The following is a 25280-nucleotide window of genomic DNA, read 5'->3' on the forward strand; positions in this document are numbered from 1 at the left end:
TTGTTTAAAATGAATCACTTTTTTGGTAGTGGAACAAAAGGCTAATTTATTTACCCTAAACACCCTTATTTCGAACCTGGGGCACTCATCTAACGCTCTCCCACTCACCGATCTAATGTTGCGTAACTACTGAGCTTCACTAACTTTAGCTTCTGGTAACTTTTTCCACAAGAAGTCGCTTAGTGGTCACTACGCATTCAAAACTTTTTAAGGGATAGATAGCACTATTAAATCTAGTCGCAGGATGTAATAGGCTAATAATGGCATCGAGCAGATTTTAGATAAAATGTATTGGCATATACTAGTGGGGATTCATCACCATTGGAAAAACATTTTTCTTATTTTATATAATAGTTTTATACTACTGATTGCTTACCGTTGCGGTACGGTTAAGATTTTTGATTAGCGCTGATTGAAGAATATGATCCTTTTCGATTATATGCCTTGGAATTGGGCTAGAAAACACAAATAAACAATTTCAAAGTGATAAGTAAAATAGTTCTGGAAAAACGTTTCCAGGTGTTTTGCCCGCGAATTTGTTTTAATTAAGATTAGAGAGTCAAAGTAAGACTAAATATAAAAGATTAAAATGACGAAAAAAAAAAGAATGATAGAAATATAAAAGCCAAAACTTCGCCACTAATTGTAAAACATTGCCGAATGGAGTCACGGTATATTAGTCAGATTTTTTGTGTGTTTTGAGCGATGTTCTTTGTTTTCATACTTGAATTAGCAGTCATTTCAATGAAAATATGACTGATTCTGAAGGCTTCAATAAAGAATCAACGTTTATGGTGTGATTTTAAAATAAAGGAAGTTTCGTTGAAAACAGAACGAAGGCTTTAATTAGGAGATCACAGAAAAATAGATTTTCTAGATCTTTGCAACTGTATTGGCGAATAACATTCAACATGCATATATCCATAAAGGTTCACTGCTCAAAATAATTATCTTAACAACGAAGAGACACCTGTTAAGTTTGAGCCAATATCAAATTTGAATTTAGTCACGTGATACGTCTTAACAAGCGAAACACAATAAAATCAACCTCATTTCGCAACCTCATTTACTTTACAATGGCTGTTTCATTCGTATTAACTTCTAATTTTTTCAAGACTTCATGCAAAGTTAAAAAATTAGCAGAAATTATCCTTTTGTAATGTGTTGTTCACAGTAGCCATATGTATCTCCAAAAATCCACTTACACGTAGAGTGATGCGACGTTGCCCCAAAATAGGCGCGCCCGGTTCATAGGTGAAAAGTGGCGGGCATCAATGAGTACAGGATCGCACTGTTAAATAAAAATAGTATGTGAGTAGCTTGCACGGTTTGTTAATCTATGAAACGATCACGAAATAAAAATTATAACAAGTTGGGAAACCAAAATAAAACTCTCATGAGTCGAGACGAGGGCTATCACCTACTTAATTACTTGAATATGCAACTACCGCTCTTTGTTAATAACCGACTAGAGGCGATCAAATTTTAAATAATGAATTATTCAAGCGTTAAAAATAGTTCCATTGACAACTCGACTGGTCTGTTAACACTACCCTCTCGTTACACCTCAACAATTTTCTTAGTTATTTAGCAAGACTGTTAAAGTTTCTCCATACTAATGATAAATTATCTTTAGTTGCTCAAAAAGAGAACACTCAAAGAACGTAACTTGACCGATCAAAAATACAACCACAGCAATCTAATTGCGGTCATGACACTTGGTTATAGAGAATATGCAATTAATAAAAACTGTCTTTATAGACAAAGACGGGAAAGTGTAAGAGATAAGTGTAGAAAATTAATTGCCTGAAGTTCAGATATTCAATTTTTACTTTTGAACACATGATCATAAAACATCAATTATTTTAAAAATTCTATCTTTGTTAAAGTTTTGCTTTGATTTCTGATTTGATTTATTTTTGGTTTGAGTAGCTATTACTATTCAGGTATGAGTAATCCTACTCTGCTAAGACGCAGCTGATTTCTAATCTTTGGTTCCGTTCGCTTTCACTGCACCTCAAAATATTTAAAGAAATTGTATATACGACTTAAGTTGCCTTAACCTAAACGCTCAGCCAACGAGGCAATTCTAGCTTCAATAACTAAGATAATGTATTTTTCACATTTTTTAAGTCATACCATAAGTACATAAGATATGCTCCATAAGTTTGATACTGGTCAGATTGTTTTAGGTTCGATTAAATTGTACTGCTATTCGTGCTAAGGTTATGGTTATATTAGATTAGGTTAAATACATTCCCCACCACATATCGATTTACGGGTCATTGGCGAAATAGTGGAGGGTTTGTATCCATTTAATTTTAGGTTAGATTTTTCTATAGTTGCTTCCCTCTTTCTAATTTAAAAAAAAAATAAGCTTTACCTCGAAAAAATTTCCAATGTCGTCCTTAAAGGCTGTAGGCATGGAAGCAACATTTTCAAAGAGCCAATATAATTTTCGTCCAGTTTTTTGATTTTCGCATTGAATAGCCCTTAAAATCTTGTAAAAATAAAAGAAAAGTGGCCCAGTTCCACTTGAATCTAAAAGAAAAACAGTTTTTATTTTCAATATGGACCCTACCTACCGTCGAAAATTATCCGAATGAAAATAATATCAAAAAATTTTGAAATGAAATAAAATTTATCGCAATCGCAATTTGTAGTCCAAGAATGGATATACCATAAGAAGGCATAAAAACGTGAGATTTTAGGGTTATAATCTTACGTCGGTGTCAGTGGACAAGTAAGACCCACCCCTTTCATATTTACACTAGGTGGTGGTCAATAATTTATTTATGGAAGCAGAAATAAATTTGTGATACTTTACTGTTTATATTTGTATACATTAATCACTACTTTCTTAAACGGTTATTTTAATGAAAAACAAGACGGCCCAAGGGCTCGTAATAGTAGCCACATCGTACGAGTGAATAGCCCCTCTATACCCTACCCTAATGAGTGGATAATCCCTCTATAACTTACCCTAATGAGTGAATAGCGCTATCTTTTACAATTCTTAAATGATTTACCGTGCATAAAATCAGAGTTAATAGCCCCTCGATGCCCTACTCTAAACAGTGAAAAATTATAACCGTATAAATTTACTTATGCTGTAATTCTAATATTCCGGCGAATCGAAGAACAGATAGTTTTAGTGATAATCCCCTCGATGAGTTTACAACATAGACTTATGCCAATGCACACTTATCGCATTTTATAAATTTCTAACAAGGACTTATGCCCAGAAACATTTGAAAGAGAAAGTTTAGTTATAGTGATTACCCCCTCGAATTACCTTTAGCAATGCTAAAATGATCAAACGCATAACGCTCATTTAACACTATGTTAACTCTATCTAAAACCATATTTGAATTAACCGCCAAAACGTTCCAGTCAAACATAACATAGATGGCGATAGCTACCGAACGAGAACGGAACACACGAGGAGCGCGGTACGAAACGGGGAAAATCGTTATCTATTTAATTAGCACATAAATAAACAGAAAATAAATATAAAAACCCCCAAGCATACAATTTCAGAAGTATTCGACCCCACAGATAAAAAATTGAAATGTATCCGACCCCACAGATTAAGAGGTACCCCACTCCACCTCACCCTGGGCCCTGACACTTTAGAGATAAAACTAAACCATAAAATCTCATATTTAAGTCTCTATAGCTCAGTGGTATAGTGTCTTACTACTGTATGATCGACCCGGGTTCGATTCCCGGGTCTGACCCGGAACAATTTTAATAAATATAAAATCCCTAACCGACCTCAGTTATCCCTATTGGTGGGTTGAGGTACTATTGAGTTCCTTTTAAGCTAAAATCTGACGATAACGAAGCGACAACCCCGGCCACTACTACGACGGCTCGGGTCAAACTAAGAGCCTCATCGTATACTACGATGTGGCTAAAAACCCCTAACATACAAATTCAGAAGTATCCGTGCCCACAGATAAAAATTGAAATGCATCCGACCCCACAGATTAAGAGGTATCCACCCCACCTCACCCCCGTCACTTTAGAGACAGGGTTGGCACGTTTTTGCCAGGGGTGGAAAAAACCGCGGTTTTTACCTGGAAAAAACCGGGCGGCAAAAACTAGTTTTTGCCGCGGTTTTTTCCACGTGGTTTTTTCCAGGTAAAAACCGCGCGGCAAAAACCTTTTTGCCACGGTTTTTTCCACTTCATGTGGAAATAACGAACTAAATTTTAAAAATAAAAAAAAAATCGGATTTGAAATGAAAATAAAACGTCCAAAATTCTACCATAATTGTATAGGCTTATGAAGTGGGTTACATTCTCAGTATAAAATGGAGAAAAAAACCGCATGGCAATTTTGGCAAAGAACGTTTTGGCTTTGTTATACCAATAAATGAAAAATCAGTCCTTATTTTTCGCTCAACAACTCGCTAATTTTGAGTTTCGCACTCGTAGAGAGTTTGTAACAGTGAAACGTTACCGAGTGGTTTTGCATTTTCAGTTTCGAAACAGATTAAAGCTATAAACTGCTTAAAATATATTGTTTAGTTATCAAATGCGAAGCAACCAGGATCATTGGAATGTGGATTTAGCTCGAACGTTTAAAACACAATAAATGTTATAAAACTGATTAAGATTGAGACATATTAGCTGTTGGAAGACCTATTATAACACGAATGACAAATACAAAGCCAAAGTTAGTATTTCTAATTATCATTTCAATAGGGAAAAGGTTTTTGCCACTTTTTGCCGGTTTTTTCCGTTTTTGCCGGTTTTTTCCACTTTTTGCCACGTGTCCCGGCAAAAACTAGTTTTTGCCGGGTTTTTGCCAACCCTGTTTAGAGATAAAACTAAAGCATAAAAACTCAGATTTTCTACCAAATCTCTATGGCTCAGTGGTAGAGTGTCTTACTACTGTGTGAGCGACCCGGGTTCGATTCCCGGGTCTGATATGAAAAACTTTTAATTAATATAAAATCTCTAACCGACCTCAGTTATCCCTATTGGTGGGTTGAGGTACTATAGAGTTCCTTTTAAGCTAAAATCTGACGATAACGAAAGCGACAACCCCGGTCACTACTACTACTACGGCTCGGGTCAAACTAAGAGCCTCATCGTATACTACGATGTGGCTAAAGAAACGTTTTACACTGGGTTTTCACTAGGCGTTTTTCGTTGCGCAAAAATATCGCAAAATAACGCGAAAACGTAAAATTCGCGGCAGTGGTTTTCATTGACGCGTGTCGGTTTTCACTGTGTGAAAAAAAGAGAAAATAAACCCACAAAGTATGAGAACATTGCCGCGACTGAAGATATTCTGTTATCTTTTATCCCAAAAGATATGGATACTTCATAATTTTTCCTACTAATTATTTCATATCGAATTTCGACATATAAATATCACAAAGCTACATGGTTCTAATTTGTATAATTTCTAAATCACAAGCAAGTACCAACCAAGGCTTACCACTTACGCTCAGCGAGTGTAGATCATAAAATGGCGACACAAATCAAAACTTTTACCCATGTCTTCAATGACGTCAAACCAAGAAAGCCTATTATTGGTCGGTTAGTGCGTAAGAAAAAACGCAAAGGAAGAAAAACAAAAAATAGAAATAGAGCCATCGACGGCAAAACGCGTATTTCGCAAAAAAAAGTGGTGAAAACGGAGTGTTAGGGTTCAATAATATTAAAGCCTTAATGATACAAATCTCAATAAAGTTGAATTTAATCTGCATTTCATTCATTTGTTAGCCATTCCTCGTAGATGTAATGAATTTTCCTCACTGCCAGTCATTTAAAAAATTCAAAGAACGACCATCGAATTATATGCTTCTGTTTTATTCTATAAATATTCTGAGAGAGCGGTTGCTCTCTTAGATAAGACCTCATACTGCGTTTAATGTATAAGGGTGGTTTTTTGATTCGATGTAACTTTTTTCCTATCATGGTTACTGCTTTGAAAAAATTCCACTGAACTAAAATTCGGACCGTTAATATGTGGTTAAAATTTCAAAGAGATCCCTCCATTAGTTTTTATTATAGAAAATAAAGTTGCTAAGGGTGGTTTTCATTTCAATAAAAAAATTTAGACATTTTGGCAAAAAAAGGGAAATTTTCCCATAGGAATAACATGGGAAATGTTTGCTGTGATAGCCAAATGGTCTCGACCATTTTTTGAAGACTATTTATTCGATAGGTCTGAAAATGGTTTTAAATGAAAGGTTGAACATTTTTCTGGTGCCTTTCGAAGTTTTATTGAAAACAATTAATATTAAGTATTACTTTTTGTACTTTTAAGCACATACTTAAACTTACGACCCTTTATTCTGTTGGACTTACGTGGTATAATCCTAGCTAAAATCATAGAGAAAAGTACTGTTGGACTTACGCTGTTTTACCGCTAATAGAGCGAAGTTTTTTGTTTTTTATTTTAAGGTCTTGTTCGTTCATTGCCTAGCATGTATGTTATGTTTAGCGGGTAGTTTTATATGTATTAGTTGTAAATCGTTAATAACTGGTTGAAACACCTTCAGTTCATCTTTAACGGGACCAAATTTTATATGTACATTTTAACAGATTAGTCCACGACTTCACTAATAATAACGCTCACTAAACAAACACTACTCATCTTGTTCTATTTTAATAATTGTACCAGAACGAAACTACAAGTGGGGCATCTTTATACCAATTTTTACCTCTCCGAGTGACGTATGTTTCGGAGAGGTTCTAATTTCGACGTGTCTGTCTGCGTGTCTGTCAGGCTGTTGTTATTGACTTACACCCCTGGAGAAGGCGTTCGCAGTTTCCGAATCGAAGAAAATGTGTTCACTATTTCCGGACTGCATTCACAGTTCCCGGAAAATTCAAGAGTTCTATCTATCCACAAATCAACTGTCCACTATTACTTAATCTGACTAGTCAATTGTCCATTCCACATGAATACCAATCTGTACTTATTTATTTCAAACACCACCATCTTCTGGTCTTTGTCCATTTCACAAGGACACCAGTCTGTACACACTGTCTTCTAGCACTACCATCTTTTGGTCTTTCTTTTTGTCTATCCCACATAGACACCAGTCTGTACTTACTTGCTTCTAACACCAACATCTTCCGGTCTTTGTTTTTGTCTATCTCACATAGACACCAGTCTGTACATACTGGGTTCTAACACCACCATCTTCTGCTCTTTGTTTTTGTCCATCCCACATGGACACTATTCTGTACACCTGGCTTCTAACACCACCATCTTCTGCTCTTTGTTTTTGTCCATCCCACATGGACACTATTCTGTACACCTGGCTTCTAACACCACCATCTTCTGGTCTTTGTTTTTGTCCATCCCACATGGACACCAGTCTGTACACCTGGCTTCTAACACCAACATCTTCCGGTCTTTGTTTTTGTCCATCCCACATTGACACCAGTCTGTACACCTGGCTTCTAACACCAACATCTTCCGGTCTTTGTTTTTGTCCATCCCAGTTTGACACCAGTCTGTACACCTGGCTTCTAACACCAACATCTTCTGGTCTTTGTGTTTGTCCATCCCACATGGACACCAGTCTGTACACCTGGCTTCTAACACCAACATCTTCCGGTCTTTGTTTTTGTCCATCCCACATTGACACCAGTCTGTACACCTGGCTTCTAACACCTCCATCTTCTGGTCTTTGTTTTTGTCCATTCCACATGGACACCAGTCTGTACACCGGGCTTCTACTCCATCATCATCCTTAAGGTTAAGACATACGCGGCGATTGGCCAGGGTTACGAGAAACGTCCGGCCTCCCAATGGCGGGGCTTCCACCAAAGGTTCACGCAATTGCGCTGTTCTTATCCATAGCTGCGATTCGAAACCCTTATATACTACCTATTTGAGTAAGGTGAAACAATAGTCGTATCCTTCAATTCAAACGTCAATATTAGTCAAGTCTCTCAAGGATGTAACGCTGAATAAGGTGAATAACTAACGAAGAAAATTTATAATAATAATTATATTTATTTTAGTATTTAAGATAATCTTGTCTCTCAACTCAAAATTAATACGGAAAGGGTAAAACAGCAGTCTATGTGTTTGTCTGTGTGTGTCCATCCGTTCTTACACTAGTGCACCGCGTTAGCAGTTCGCTGTTGATGTGGAAAGAAATCCTACAAAACCTTAATATTTGGTTTTCTCATAATGAAAAAATAAAAATATATGGAAATATTTTTCGTAATTTCGATGTCTTTAGTAGTTTTGTAACCTAAAAGCTCTGTTTCATTTGGATATCTCAAGAATATTTTTATATTATTATTTGAAATGGATGTTTATATATATTACTTAAGCTATACTACATCTGTTTATAGCATAACCCTTTCTTTAGTGATTACAAGAAGAACGCTACTCTGTCGTTCAAATGAAGTTTTATTTGTCAATAGGCCTAGTGAACCATAAAGTAAACGCCTGGGTTTGTTTTTCGTTTCTGTAATGCAGAGACATTAACGGTTCAGAGTGAGCCGAAAGTTAAATACACTTTTAAATAATCAGGCTTAGATTTAATAATTGAATAAAGCATCATGGTGGAAATCTGGGCCGCGTACAGCAGAGCTCAGCGCTGTTAGCAGTGTCCTACAGAATGGGATTTGGTTTTTGAATTGTGGCGTCACGCTGCTCAGCGCAGTCACCAAAGAAAATAGTCGGGTTTTTGGATAACGTGACGTAAAACGCGTAGTTCTCAGCTTGGCGAAAAGAACCTGGAGGAATTATTACAAATAGCTCTTGCTGATTCTGATGGGACTATACCTATTTAATTGGCGTGAAACCAGTTGATCACGCGAGAATTTTAAGAGACATGTTAGTCTTTCTAATTTTAATTATAAAAGTCGTTCTTATCTATCTCTATAAATATGTTATCATACAATTTTTGTTAAGCCTTGGTACCTTGCACGCTTTACAGCTCTAGCGTCATTTTTAAAACACCGATGACCGGAGAAAAGCGTTCAGCAAAGCTATGACGACAGAGCTCGCCGGTAAAGGTTTTCGAAAATCCGCTGTCTTTTTTGGTGAGCTGTGCTGAACGCAGTATAGATCAGTGAAAGGTCTGATCGTAATCGGATTGTAGCTTCGTGTTTTCATGCTTTCTATGGTGCGCATTTACTTTCAGTGTGTGTAGCCACAAATAAGCTTTGGTGTTATGTAACGTTAACAGTCATGTTGACAAACTAAGAAAATCGTTGAGGTGAAACGAGAGGATAGTGTTTACACGGCAACCCTGTTGTGAATATGGCTTTGAACATAGAGGGTATACAGTTGAGGAGTAGAAAATTGGGCCTTTACAAACACGTAAAGGTAATATCTCTCCAAAGTTTTATCTCTTCATTTCCCGTTTTATCTCTTCATTTCCCGTTTTTCCCCCATCGGATGATTTTAATGTGTACAAGTTTATCCTTATTCGATGTAAAATGTTGTCTTATTTACAGTTTATTCCCTATGCTTTGTATACTGCTTTAATATTTCATAAATTTTAACTTATTTGTTCATAAAAAAAATAAACATTTCCATATATAATAAATATTTTTTAAAGAAACCAGATATAAAAAAAAACGAATATCATCTCACTCCTACAAAAAAATCTAATTAACTTTTGTTACAGTTAACTCTTTAATTAAATTTATATAACTCTTATTTTTTCGGGAACAAAAAAAATATTTTAAATATTAAAATCTCCTGATATATCGGAGAGGTAATATTTTGGTTTTCCCAACTTGTTTCTCAATGTAGTTTTGCGAATTATTTTTTGCGACTTTGTTCCGCAATAGTTTTTTTGACCGGTTTTCTCAAATACCAATTGGTTTGAAAGGGGCATGCAATCAATTTTCTATTATATCATTAGAAACCATAAGTCATAACACCCATGCTGGGCAATGAAAGAACAAGAGCTTCAAGTTATTTTTGATACAATCTCTCTTTGTCGCCAAAATGTGCAAGCCGCCGTTGTGGTAGTGGTTGAACGGGTTATAACAGAAGTGGTTGTTCTTGAATGTTTTTGAAATGATTGGTAGTAAAGAAAATTCATTATATGTATGAAGAATGATAGACAAATGATTGAAATGCAGTTGTAAATCAAGTACATTGATATTTAAACCTTTAAGGCTTTAATTGGGGACCCAAAATTTTTTTTTCAGATTGAAGAACTATAGTTTTGTTGAAATGTAAAATTTTATATTAATAAAATTCTTACCGTAAAGCCCTTTTCTGATTGGATTTGCCCGAGATAGATCATTGCATGGCGATCCGCCAATTAGTAAGTCGATTGGGCCAATTTCCTGGATCTAAATGTATAACACAAACAACATCAATCAAAGAACTGCTACTTTATGGAATTTTAAAAATTATACGTTTATTTACAAATAAAAATTATTATTTTGGGAGTTTTCGGACCGCGGTCCTTCCTCAGCCAAGTTTTAAATCTTTACTAATTTAAATTTACAAGTAACAGCTTTCAGTTACAGTTAGCTGTACTCGGCTATACTTGTAAATTTAAATTAGTTTAGATTAAAAACTTGACTGAGGAAGGAACGCTGTCCGAAAGCTCCCAAAATAATAATTTTTATTTGTAAATAAACGTATAATTTTTAAAATTTCATGAAGTAGTGGTTCTTATTGAAATTAACAAAATTAGAAATAACAAAAGATCATAAATCTTAGATTTAATATCTACAATAACATAAATCAACTATAATTCATTTTTATCAGGGGTTTTAATATTTTCTGAAATGCGTCCTGCGTTTAAAGTATAATCAAGAAGTGATATCTAGTTTATTAGGAAGAAGGTATAAATTCGCCACATTTCCAGCTTTATCTCCAGTCCAAACGTAGGTCCGGAGTTTATCCCCGCCTCTAAATTACAACCAGAATCTCATTGGTTCTTGAAAACTCACGTCAGCGCAACGCGAATACGAAAATTACGTATTTTCCGACTGAGGAGAGGCGAAATAGCCCGGCCTCATTTTACGTCCTCCCGCTGTATTGTGAAAGAGGGACTGGGACTATGGCGCGCGAAAACTTACACACCTTATACCTTTTCCCTAATAAACTAGATATCACTTCTTGGTATAATGTTAGATACCGTGATCTTTTCCATTAATAAATTTTGGGACTTTGGACTGAATCATTTTCCCAAGGAAATTCTGTGTGCTAAGAAAATTTCTTAGATGAATTTCTGGTCTTCGAAAACGTACCCGCAGTTTATTTTTTTCATGCTTGTAATCATGGTAATTTTTATTAAAATCAAAGTTTAAGTCACCAATTTAATTCATAAACGAGAACGGAGAATGACTTTTCTTATTGGCTTATTAGAATGATTGTGTCTCGGCACATTGTGAAAAGACCAACAAGATCACACCGATTTTGTGCAAGCACGCATTAGACGCATGAACTACCCATAGGAAATTTCTAATTAATTTATTTTTGGGTATTTTGCATAAATGAAATGTTCTAATATCTTCTTAACGTCATTGTTGGGCTAATTTTATATGTATTAGTTGTGAATCGTTAAAAAACTGGTTCAAATCAGTCAGTTCATCATTAAACGAACCAAAATTTGCAGCTATGATTTTACCATTTACAGATGAGTCCAGAACTTCTTTTACTATACTAATAATAAAGCTCACTGAACAAGTACTACTCATCTTTTTTTACATATTTTTGGTCATTGTAGTGTTTCAAATTATTACTGTTCTGCAATAGTTATTTCACCGGTTTTCTCAAATACCAATCGGTTTGCAAGGTAAATGGCGCACGAAAGAGGCAAGTAATTAATTTTCTATTATGTCATTGTCAACTTACCACAGAATCTTTAAAGTCTTTCACATCCCCTAGATATTCTATTTTTTGTGGAAGCTTCATTTTCGTGATATTAATTGAATCATCATCAATCTCATAGGCGTAGTATTTCTTGATTTTTAATTGGAGTTTATCTAACACTACTCTTCCTAAAATGAAAATTAAAACTTATTTAAATTTAAATAACTAAAATATTTAACAATTTAAGTCTACTGTTTCAAACAGAAAGTGCAAATTATGGCCGTAATCACTAATCAAAGAAATGTTTAGGCTAGCCAGCTTTTGGCTTAACCAGATAAGTGAAAAAAAGGATCGCCGATAAAAAACGTTTAGTCGAAATTACAATTTAAACGATATCATTGGTGGTATACGGACTAAATTTCCCCTATACAAAAGAACCCCGGTCATAATCCCAATATTTTTGAAAACATACAAAGTCCCCCTCTCTCAAGACAAATCCCCGGTCCTTTTCCCCCATCCTAGGAAATAGTACAAAATTCCTCCACACTCTTGACAAAATCTCCATAATCCCCCGAAATAGTGAAAATAACAAGATGGGCAATACAATAAGGGCTGGGTCTTAATAGTAGCCACATCGTTATCTATTTAATTAGCACATAAAAAGAAAAGAAATATAAAGACCAAAAGACACAAATTCAGAAGTCTCCGACCCTTTAGAGATAAATTGAAGGAAGAAAACTCGCTAATTCTGTCAAGCCCTCATGGTACAGAGGTAAAGTGTCTTGCTGCTGCGCGAGCGACCCGGATTCCCCCCCCCCCAAATTTCAAACTTAGACCTCTCAAAATAATCAGTAAACCCTACTAAAACTAGTTCGTAGCCACCTAAAGTTCTGTAGCAATACATTAAAAATTTGTACAGATTCCCCCCCCCCAAATTTCAAACCCTAGCGACGCTTCTGCAATGAATATGAATGTATCAATTCGACCAAAAACCTGGTAAGCATATTTATAAATAATATATATATATGCAGAAGTGAGATGAGACAGTACTGAGCTAACCAAATTCTTCACTCGGCGAAAGTGAATATTTTTGATAACACACCATCGGTTGGCCCTCTAGTGGCGGTTTCAGAATTTCCCCTCCAAAACGTGAGACGCTCGCGGTGGTAGACGGCCGAACTAGATTCAAGCACCCGCGTCCGTGTTTCGCCGCTTTAGGTTGACGGGAAGGGGGTAAGAAATGTTTTTGGAACTCGGCCAATTTTTTTCTCTCTAGCGTAGGCGCGATTGAAGCGGCGTAAAATCCTCAAATTTGTTCACTAATGCCAGGATCTATTACCAATGCTAGAGCCCTTCACTTCTAGTCTCATCTCACTTCTGATATATGGAATGTGAATTTAATTAACCTATGCCTTGAAAACGTTTCTTGGAAAAGCGCCGACCATGAGACGAACTCTCCTACGAAGCTTTTTGCAATTGCTTTTATTTTTCTTGGGAAATTTCAATATTCCCTAAAATTCGTCTGCAAGCTTTACTGCTGCTAAATTGCTAATAAGAAAACCGATCCCGAAAGTAACAGCCCGTAAGTTTGGCCAGGATTTGTAAGCCTTGGCCCTTCAGAAGATTAAAGGTGTAATCCTTTTTGTGGGTAAGTTTTAAGTAACTATTACGTGATAAATATATTTCAATACATTAGAAAAAAGAACACATTTTTATTTGAACATGTTCTCATTTTTGAAGATGTATAGGAGAGTGTTGCATGAAGGTAAGGTGTTCAGAGATTGTGTTCAATTCCGTAACAAATTTTTTTCTGTGTAGCAATAAATAAAAAATTTTCAATATCAAACAGTAAAATCAAGAAAAAATATTTTCCCTTGGTAAAATTTTGAAGAAAAAAACAGACAAGTAAAATGTTTCATATTCTTTCGAAGGGAGTCCCAATATTGTGGACTAAAAGCAGGGCCGGATTAAGGGGGGGCAGGGGGGCACTGGCCCCCGGGCGCAAGGCTTGTTGGGGGCGCATTGAGTTCAAGCTAGGGCTTCCTAAATTTTGCATAGAGTTAAATTTTTGAATTTCAATTTCCTCAGTTTATTATTAAATTAAATTATGTTCCTCTCGTGTTCCGTCAGAATTTTGGAGGTATGTGTGAGAGGGGCCCTGTAAATACGAAAACTGGAGCCCATTAAGAATGATAGTGAGGGCGAAAATATCGAGTTATAACTTATAGCAGAGGATTTCAGCCATTCTCTTCAGCACAACAGAGAGAGAAAAAAAATCAAAAACCACGATGATCTCGGCTTTGCGCCGAGGCAGGCGCGTATGACATACAGTAAACCTTGCCGTTTAAGTTACCTTCCCTCTTTGACTCCCCTAAGAGAGGAGAGAGAGTCAGCTAACGCTTATATCGTTATACGAATACGATTGTTGATTGGAGGGCGTAAGACCCCGTGACTATGTTTCAAAACCCTCTATCCATATTTTTCGAGTGCAGGTGCAGTGCGGTAGCACCCAAAGAAATAAGACTGTTTCAATATTTTTAAATTTTTTCATTTAAAAATGAGTGAATTCGGAAAGAAATCAAGTGGTGCGCAAAATGGGAAAAGACTTTTGGAGAAAACAAAACGGGAAAAAGACCTTTTAACTAAAGTTTCAAAAATAGACAACTTTTTCATCGGGAAGCAAAAAAATTGTGAGCTTGCCCAAGTTGCCCAGCTTGAAGAAAAAGGGACTCCGACTGAAGCAACCGAGTGCCAAAAAAATGAAGGAGCTCCAAGGGATGGCGAAATATTATTGCCGTTAATGGTAAAGGATTATTTGAGATATCATACTTTTAGAGACAAGATTTTAAATTGGATCTATTATTTGTACTACTGACCAAGCTGCCAAGAGTAAGAGGCAACTAGTTTAATGACGTCACGACGGTCACGTCAGTGCCCTTATCTCTTACCGCTGCTTTTCGCTTGGCAATATTATATTTTAATTCCGGATTTGTGATTTGCGTAACATAATAGGATGCACAAGAAGAATGTGAAGAACCACATCCTCTTCTCGCTTGTTGTTCAAAATCAACAAAAACGATATTCAATTCCAATTCCGAAGAAAAACCACCTGAACATATAGAAGCCTTACACCAATCCAAAAAGCTGCCCGATTCTTGTCTTAATATAAACACATTTGGAAATGATCCAGCTCTTTGGGAAATGAATTCGGAAACTCAAAAGTTGCTTTTGGCCAATCCTGTAAAACAAAATGTTGATGATATCGATTTTGGCAGAACAGAACGAAAATTTGGAGAAAAAATCAGATATTTATCGAAAAACATTTTCGAGAGAGATCTAGTCAATGGTGAAAAAATCAAAAGAGAATGGCTATTATACTCGAAAACTGCAAATGCTTTGTATTGTTTTCCATGTCTTTTATTTGCGACAGATACGAACCCTAATTGTGTAAAGTCTCCGTTTGTCACTCTGAAAGACGGATTTACCAACTGGAAAAAACAGTTTGAGAAAGTTGAATCGCACGAAAAGAGTGCTAGTCATTTATCGAGTCAATATAAATTAATTTTACGAGTTAATAGCGTAAACTCTGAGACGGCGATTGATATGCATTTAAAAAAACAATTTGAAACCGAAATTGATTATTGGAGAAATGTTTTACGAAGAGTTGTCGCGACTATTAAGTTTTTAGCCACAAAAGGCCTAGCTTTTCGAGGACAAAATGAAATCATTGGATCAAAATCCAACGGAAACTATCTGGGTTTATTAGAACTTATAGGAGAGTTTGATCCGTTTTTAGCCAAACACCTATCTGATAGGGGAAATTTAGGTCGTGGTCATGTTTCTTATTTGTCTTCTTCCATTTGCAATGAATTTATAGAACTGATGGCCAAGAGAGTACAAGAAGTAATCGTAAATGAAATTAAGTCCGCGAAATATTTTTCTATAAGCGTAGACTCCACTCCTGATATCTCAAAGATAGATCAACTAACGTTGATATTTCGATATGTTCTTCCCAATGGCGACCCAGTAGAGAGATTTTTCAAATTCCTCCCTTCAGTTGGACACAAAAGCGCAGAAATGCGAGATGCAATCATTTTAGATTTAGAAGCGCAAGGAACGGACATCAAAAACTGTAGAGGTCAGTCATATGACAATGCTCGGAATATGTCAGGTGCGTATGCCGGACTTCAAGCATTGATTCGAGAGAAAGCTCCATTTGCCGACTACATTCCATGCGCTGCACACTCTTTGAATCTGGTTGGAACATGCGCCGCTGACTGTACCACCATATCTACAGATTTTTTCATGTTTCTTCAGGCCATTTTCGTGTTTTTTTCCTCCTCAACTCACCGATGGGAAGTTCTATCTAGTCATTTAAAGAAAAAAAAGAAACTAAAACCATAAAATCACTTTCGGACACAAGGTGGTCAGCCAGAGAAGACGCGTGCAATTCACTATCGTGTGGATATGGTGAAATTAAGGAAGCATTACTTGAAATATCAAAGGACACAATGCAAAAATCGGCCACACTTCATGAAGCTAAATCTCTTCTAGAAAAAATGTGTACCTTGGAAATCGCCTTTATGATCGTATTTTGGACTCCTGTCTTAAATCGAATAAATTCAACTAGCAAAACTCTTCAAGAAGAAAAAATAGAGTTATCAACTGTAACATGTCTGTATAACTCCTTGATGGTGTACATAAGTTCATTGCGGGATAAGTTTGATCGCTTTCAAGCCGAAGCCGAAGCTTTGTGTGGAAAAAGCATATACAAATGGGAAATAAGTAGGACGAAAACACGAAAAAGAGCAGTTGATGAAGGTAAAGCTCTGGAAGTTGTATTAACTGGGAAAGACAAAATGAAAATCCAGACATTTCTAGTCATAATTGATACATTCAAGAATGAACTTTCTAAAAGGGCTAATGCCTATCATTCCCTGCAAAGTCGTTTCAAGGTATTGCTTAAAGCGCCTATGCTCACTAACGACGAAATTGAAGGCGGTTCCACATTGCTTGCAGAGTATTATTCTAGCGATATTGAGCCCGACATTTACCACGAGTTACTACAGTTAAAAGGATTACTTCCTGCTTTCGGTTTGAAGACTGATAATATTACAGCTAAGCAAATTTTAAAGCTATTATTAGAGAAACAGTTAAGTAGTTCCTTTCCCAATGTCGAAATTGCTTTAAGGATTTATTTATGCCTTCCCTGTTCTAACTGTTCGGGAGAAAGATCTTTCTCAACACTGAAGAGAGTAAAAAACTACTTGCGTTCTACAATCGATCAGGAAAGACTTAATTTTCTATCTATACTTTCTATAGAGTCAGATATTCTAAATAGCCTTAGTTGGGAGGAAACTATTAACAAATTTTCTGTATCGAAAGCGCGAAAACGTAATTTTTAATAAATTGCATTTCATTTTATAATAAACAACAATTGAGGTTCCTATTTTCCTGGCTTAGGGGGGGCGCACATTATCTCAGACCCCGGGCGCAAAACGGCTTAATCCGGCCCTGACTAAAAGCTAACCAAAACTAAAAATAAACCTAAGACGAGTGAAAATCATTCATAATCAGTTCCGTAGTCTTTATCAATAAAAGGTTGTACATCTTTAAAATACGAATAATTTCACGTTGACACGAATTTACGGATAGTTTTAAAGGTCTACACATTTTCCAAAGAACCCATTATGCAATTTTTAGCCACATCGTAGTATACGATAGGCTCTTAGTTTGACCCGAGCCGTAGTAGCTGTAGTAGTAGTGGCCGGGGTTGTCGCTTTCGTTATCGTCAGATTTTAGCTTAAATGGAACTCGATAGTACCTCAACCCACCAATAGTGATAGCTGAGCTCAGTTAGAGATTTTATTTTAATTAAAAACTTTTCACGCCGCACCCGGGAATTGAACCCGGCTGGCTGGCGCAGCAGTAAGACACGCTACCACTGTGGGGTCGGACACTTCTTATTTTTTGTTTAGGGTCTTTGAATTTTTTCTTTTTGGCTAATTAAATAGATAACGATGTGGCTACTATTAAGGCCCAGCCCTTGGGCCATCTTGTTTATATTAAGTTCTTATAATAACTTTAAAATAGTTTGCCCACATTTAGCCCCCCCCCCCCAAATTTCAAACCCTAGCCACGCTACTGGTTGATACCCAATACCTACTAAGCTTGGTCTTTTCATCATACTTTATATCTCTTCAATAATAGTTAAACAGAAGGCTTACCCGTTCCGATTCCATCAAATACTGATAACACGGTTAGTTCACTTTTACTCTTTTTATCTTGAAAAGGAACTTCCACTCTCCTAGTTGGTGCAAAAAGGTTCGTGATATTTGCCCTCCAATCATCCTTTATTTTTATTAGGCCAAATTCGTCTTTGTTATAAGGTGCGCAGACGTAGCATTTCCACGGATCACTTTCTATTACCTAAAAAGATAATTAAGAATGAAAGATACAATCTTTGCTTTCGGTCTCAAACATAATGAAACGAAAAATTAGTAAAACCATAAGTTAATAAGATGTGTTCCATAATTTTGTCAATGGTGACTGAGAGCTTGTCATGAAGTGATTTAGGTGAAACGTGATACGTGTAAAGAGTATAGTCGTGACATTTTTTCTATAACATGACAAGCTCGACCGTGCTTATTTAAGAGCTGAATGCCAGCATGTCTGAAAAGTCACTCTGAATTGCTGAAAATAGTAGAACTTCCACTGTAAAGTCCAACCATATCCTAAAACTGTATGAACCAATTTGAACATTTTAGCTATTTCTGAAGTTAATTAATTCTATGAAATTGTTGCAAAATACCCTCAATCTGAAATTTTTTCACAAAATTCCTGAACTATTGAATTCTAGATCGTGGACATTGAAAATAATAGAACAGAGACCGTCCGAAAGTTTTTTGACTTTTATATTAGGAATTATCAGATATACATTGGTCACAAATATATTTTTTTATGAAACGAGTGAGTTTGAAATTTCCTTGTTAGCTCGGTATATTTTAAGAAATTTGAAATCACGAATAAGCTCACTGTTTTACATTGTTATAAAACCTTGAATAATATTGGAAATGCAGGGCTGACTTCGACTGCAATACAGAAAACTAGAGTTTCAATTCGCTAGCCATTTGGGCCAATCAACAATCACAGCTAGTGTGCGAGTTTGTCACGTAACCCATAAAATGGCGACACTTTACCCTTCAATTTTCAGGCGAATTAAACGTAATTATTGAAAATTTAGGTTTTTAATAATTTAATTCGAGGTTCTCTGTTTCGAGTGCTAAGCCTAGACTAGATAAATACTCGAACCTGCTTTTGAAAGCACAATAACTCTGTAAAAAGATGGACTAGTTATAGAAACTTATTGGCTAACAGACGAATTTTAGTGCTGATTGGGTAGTTTAGATCACAATGATAGTATTTTGTAGTAGGTTAGTAGCTCCTTCTCATAATCGGTTCAAGAGTGGAGGCAAAAGTAACTACAACAAAAATGGTTTAAGAGGCATTGACGATGTTTTTTTTTAATTCAAAGTTCAGCTTTAGTTTGGTAATTTCCGGTTGGGACTTGCCGCGCGAAGTATAACAATGGATGGCAGTTACTTTGCCAAGGAATTAGTTCAACTAGACTTTGAAAGTGATTTGCAAGCGGAAAATTAACAGAAAAGCTGTAAATACTATAATAAAAGAACTTCTCAATTACTAGATCGATAAATTCTCGAAACCAACATTCCAATTGTTCGATAAGAAAGATTTTTGATACTCGACACTCGACTTGGATCCCAAAATTCAAGACCTGCACATCCCTAAATATTAGGTAGCCTGAACATTTAATCATCAATTATCTAAAAAACAAGACGACCCAAGGGCTCGTAATAGTAGTCACATGTACGAGTGAATAGCCCCTCTATACCTACACTAATGAGTGGATAACCTCTCTATACCTTACCCTAATGAGTGAATAACGCTATCTTTTACAATGCTTAAAAGATTTACCGTGCATAAAATCAGAGTGAATAGCCCCTCGATGCCCTACCCTAAACAGTGATAACTACTACTACTACTACTACAGGGCAGGTCAAACTAATTAAGAGCCTCATCGTAGATGTACATCATACGATGTGGCTAAAAACACTCATTTCCGTTTAAGCCAAAAATATTTTATTTTGAAATGTTTCATTATTTTCAAGGGGTTCTTAATATCAAAGCATTACTATATATATATAAAACCACGCGGTTCGGGTTCACCTCTGTTAAAATTCTTTATAATTTATCTTAATAAAAGTTCAATAAGTTTTTGATCTACCAAATTAAGTCTTCTAAATTAAGTCTAAGTTAGTCTCAAACAAAGGACGAAAGAAAGCGGCACAACCAAAAAGGAACCTGGGTAATATGCTAGTTTTTAACCGAACGCTTAGTGTTTCGACTTCGGTTCTCCTTTATAAGGATTGACTGAACGCCTTTGTAATAGGAATAAAGTTCCCAAGTCGACCATACTTCAAGACACAACATAAAATTCCGTTACAAATATATGCCGTTCTTCATGCTTAAGGGTTATTATTATTAACTCAAAGCAAGTTTCCTGAGTGAAAACTTGTCAGATGAAGGGGGATATTGGCTATTGACACTCAGACTCTTCCAAATTTTGCGAATTTCGTTACGAGTAAAACATTTTGTCATCTACTGTAAAAAATAGAGCCTCGTTCCAGCCCGCTTGTGGGCCTTGCATAGAGCAAATAAAGAAACCAGTTTCAGGTTGAATAGCTAAAAAAATTCCAACTTACTTTATCTACAGCTTCTGGTGAAACCAACATTTCAACACATTCTGTGCAGAAACTCCTATATTAAAAAAAAAATAAATAAAGCTTTATTAGCCAGGGTATTGTAGTAGAATTCAAAGTTGGAAGAAAAAATGCAAAAGTTTTCAAGGTTAGATTCTATTCAAGAGAAGAATTGTTAACAACCTGGGCATTGAAGGAAATATTTTAGTCATGGTGAGATGTGAAATAAATAATTATCCCAAACACTTTGCGGAATTTTAACAAATAGAAACAATATATTAAGCCTATTTAGATTGTATTCAAAGAAAGTTTTAATTAGATGAGGAATGTAAACCTCTTTCTATACTCTACACACTATACTCTCTAGGAGTCTAATTTACATATCCAGTATCTTTGACCTAGGCCTACACCATAATACACGTTAAGTGGCAATACTCTTAGAGAATGAGTAACTAAGTTTATTTACACAAAAACTGTTTTCAACTATGAAGGAGAATAACCAAGTTCCACGATTTCATATCAATTCTACTATTCAAATATTTCACTCAGTGGTAAAATATACACTATAACAATTTTCATTAATTGAATACGACAAAACGTTTGCCAGCGTTGTAAAACATATCTGAAGTGTACGTTGAATAATACATCCATAAAATTATTTTTTGAGAGAAAGTGAAGGGGAAAGTATATTCCAGTTTTGCAAGGTGCACTGAGTTGGGAATTTCATGAGCTAAGTGCTATTGAAGTCGACACAATGGCAATACTTATTAGCATATCATTAGCGTTCCATCAAACCGACTTAGTAAATAAATAGATAAAAAAATATGCAAAATCAGGGATAGATGTAATTTTAGAAGCAGGAATGGAGAACAAAGTAATCTGTGAGCGCGTCAAAGTCCCGGACCCCCTTCCCCGTGACGTGAGGGGGGGTAAGAAAGAAGAGACGGGTCATAGTGACAGAGGTAAAATATAATTACTTATTTTTTCCTGTCCTCGTCAGCAACGTCATCTAAAGGTAGTTTTAGTGAGCCAATAAGAAAATTTAAAATTTTCGTTACGTGTTGGAGGGAGGAGCTCTATACTGGGCTATGAGTCGGTTTGAAATAAATACTAACTGTTCTCCATTCCTGCTTCTAAAATTACATATATCCCTGGCACAATAAAAAACGTTGAAAATAATCGCCGAATTTAACAGTTGAAATTAAACCTAATATATTACTTAAGCCTGGTATTTAATTGTTTGCATTTAAAATTAAATTTCAATCTTGCTTCTCGTACTGTAACTCCATCATTAACAGCAACTGAGAGAATAGGGATGATACACGAGGAAACTGCTTTTGAATTTTAAATATTTGGTAGCTTTTTCAATATTGATTTTTTTTTGTGTGGCCCGCTAATAATATTAGTTATCATTATCGGTTAAATTATCAGGTTATAATATGTGTCCACTTGAGCGCTGATGTCTTAGGAACCGACCGGCGTTTTTCGCGAGAAAAATAAGATCACGTGATCGGTTGCTCTTTGCGAGGGGAAAGGATTAAGGGCCGGAAATAAGCACAGGACACTGGACATTGTTCAATACAGTTTTAAAATTTTCCGTTATTTTTTATAAACTAAGGCGGTCATGGACAATTGACCAATAAATTTTTCCGAAGTTTTAATAGCTTGACCATGAAGTTTCGACACTATTTTTGTGCATTCCAGTGACTAATATATATATATATATTTCCGGCTATGGGAGGATTTGATCTGGCATAGCTAACTTGATCACGTCCAAGTTTTTTTAACTGATTATCGTCTACTTCGAAGTTGAGACTTGTCTAGAGAGAACTAGAGGACACAGTTTTAAAATTGGCGGCCAGATTCTTTGAGTATTTATCTTCTTCCACATTTAGAAAATAAGGTTTCGAATTTGATAAAGAAGTTATTAAAATAAGGGCCAATTAGCATTCGGCACACAAAAATATATCATTTACGAATGCTCAGTGTCTCGAAATGGAAAAAATGGCAGCCGACAATCAGTAAAAAAATATTAAAATACTAGCGCAAGGTGTCTGGCAAATAGTTGATGTTTTATAATAATGCCTTTAAAACTGAAAATTTAAATATATCCGTTACTTCGCCGAACAATTTTGACGACTTATCTATTAATTTTCAAGACTTTGTTATCAAAAGCACTTCTTTTGATTAATATCTTTACTGATTTATGTCGATTCCGCCAATTGAATCAGTACCGGGCTAAGTCTGATAGTAGGGCTGTGCGAATACTCGAACTTTCGAATACTATTCGTTTAATTCGAATCGAGTATTCGATTCGACGAATCGAATTTGCCATTTTGACAAAAACGAGTATTCGATTCACAAAACGGTTATTCGAAAAAAAATTCGAATAACCGTTTTGAAAACGAATATAGTTCCATAAACCGAGTAATCGTTTCCTATGTGCTAAATTCCAATAGTAAACGAGTATTCGACTGAAAATGTTAAGAACTAGTATGGTCACATAACATATATAAAGCGGTTTCCTTTTTTTTCTTTTTGAATTTCAACGCGAATGCGCAGTTCCTATTGTTTTGTTTCTCCCTCACGAAATAGTCAGTCTTAGCACGGAGGAGTGTTGTAGAAAGAGTAGAGACTGGGCCTCTAGGGCCTAGACATAAGCGTACTAGTCATTTAGTGTTCCTCGCATAATTTTTGCGCATACCGAGCCTACAATCTCTGACGTCATTTCTCCATTCTCCTAGAGAACACGCGTTTTAAAGAAGGCGTAGTTTTCTTTTTTCCCGGCTTAACTCTTTGAATATTTCCCATATTATAGTTAATATAAATAGAAAAAATAGTAAAGGCTTTTTAAATAAGATTTGCAAACGCTTGAGAAATTCCCGGCACTCCGACTCGATACACTACGGATGTCAAATACCGCCCGGTTAAACCGAAAACCGGTTTTTTTACTCTTCCGAGCACCGTTTTTTTAAATTCTTAGGTTTTAATCGGTTTTTTGAAAAGAAAACCGAAAACTAAATCAGTGTTTTTTCAATTCACAAAATCAAAAGTTTTAGTTTTTCGACACTTGTTACTTACCTTCTGTTTACTTCTAGCAATCTACCACCATGGACACATATCAATTTTAAAGGAACTTTCGTTCTCACTCCAAGAAAAATCTGTGGAGTAATTTTCCATTGGTATATTCTAGAATGCCAATGGAAAACGGCACTAGTTATCGCCTATTAGTACTACCTACTCGTACTAATATTCGGTCTTCGGGTCTATGTTGGAATATAGAATTTTTCAACATCTATCATAAACGGCCGGATAAAAACCGGTTTTCTGACAAACCAGTTTTTGATCCAGTTTTTTGGAGCGGTTAAAACGGCCATTTAAATTAATCGGCTAACCGAAAACCGGTTTCAACGTCAGTGGCTCGCGGTCATCTTTCATGTTTACAAGGGCTCGTCTAGTTACGGAGGGAGGATCGAAATGCATACCCTTTTTATGGACAAATAAGGTCTAGCTTTTTAGTAGAGGGGAAGCTACGAGTCTCTACTCGTTCTACAACACACAAAATTGTGCTCGAACTACATTTCTTTAAAAACGAATAATATTCGTTTAAACGAGTACTCGACTCGGATTTCGAATAAGAGATTTACTATTCGATTCGTATTCGATTCGGTTTGAAAAACCACTATTCGCACAGCCCTATCTGATAGTGACATTCCTAAAGAAATTGATCAAGATTGGACGTACCTATTGCATTCTTTTTCATCGCAAATTACAAAGAAACCTTCTAAAGAACACAGCATACAATTTGTCTGTAATGGAAAAAACATGTTGGTTTAGTTTGGTCATGTAGAAAAAGTTACCGGGAATGAACATAATAGCTGTTGAAATTAATTGCATTTTATTTCATTTTATTGTTTTTTCATTTGTTTTAATTTTTATAAGCATTTGTAACATGTAAGACAGTAAAGGCTCTTTCAGACGATCCAACTTTTTGACTGAGCTCGATGGGTCAAAAAGTTGTATCAACTTGCCCAACTTTTGAAGGGAAAAGTGAAATAAATCCTTCCTATTCACTCGACTAAACCTTTACCGCCAAATGGAAATTTTTAAGCGCCACCTACCTTGGCATTTACGAAATAACCCGCGAAAAAGGCTTTTTTGTTATTCATTTTGATTGGCTGGAGAAATGAACTTAAAAACTCGATCCAATTTTTCCTAACCAACTTTTTTGGTGACTCAACTCATCCAGCGTCTATTCACATGATCAAACTAGTTGATTCAACTCTAGTTGACCAATCCAGCTGAGTCAAAAAGTTGGATCGTCTGAAAGAGCCTTAAGAGTCTAAACTTTCTAGTTAATGAGAAATTCGGTGTTTGTGCAACATGTTGAGAATGAAAATAGATTTCTATGGAACTATTTCCAAACTTTAGACAGTCTGCAACTGTCATACTGTTCCAGCATAAGGCCACGAATTGAAACTTTCACAATTATTTAGATAGAAGATAACACACTTACATATAATCCATCATCACCTTCGGAATAAAATGTCTCGGTCAAGTGATTTTTGCATTTTAGGCAAAGCCCACCTTCCATTATTGGATGCTGTATGACAACTCTGGCTTCTAGCAAATCACAAGCGATGCATATGTCTGGTATGAAATGAAAATTTTTGGGTATAATTGAATTGAAAATTTTCGGGTATAAATGAAATGAAATTTTTC

General features: G+C 35.8%; 1 protein-coding gene across 1 annotated transcript in view; it reads right to left on the bottom strand.

Moving 5' to 3' along the window:
* Window positions 1-25280, bottom strand: part of LOC149718750 (DNA (cytosine-5)-methyltransferase 3A-like) — a 68346-nt gene that overhangs the window by 5410 nt on the left and 37656 nt on the right. Inside the window, exons 9-17 of the mRNA XM_089852177.1 lie at window positions 25075-25208; window positions 24303-24367; window positions 20562-20616; window positions 18006-18207; window positions 11821-11966; window positions 10214-10304; window positions 2384-2541; window positions 1206-1291; window positions 377-455 (exon numbers count right to left, since the gene is read on the bottom strand). Coding sequence (XP_089708303.1) covers window positions 377-455; window positions 1206-1291; window positions 2384-2541; window positions 10214-10304; window positions 11821-11966; window positions 18006-18207; window positions 20562-20616; window positions 24303-24367; window positions 25075-25208 — 1016 coding nt within the window. The remainder of the gene's footprint in view (window positions 1-376; window positions 456-1205; window positions 1292-2383; window positions 2542-10213; window positions 10305-11820; window positions 11967-18005; window positions 18208-20561; window positions 20617-24302; window positions 24368-25074; window positions 25209-25280) is intronic.

Source organism: Phalangium opilio, unplaced genomic scaffold (genome assembly GCF_054372755.1).
Source record: "Phalangium opilio isolate 3A_F unplaced genomic scaffold, DU_Popi_V2 ptg000002l_1, whole genome shotgun sequence".
In the NCBI taxonomy this organism is placed as follows: Eukaryota; Metazoa; Arthropoda; class Arachnida; order Opiliones; family Phalangiidae; genus Phalangium; species Phalangium opilio.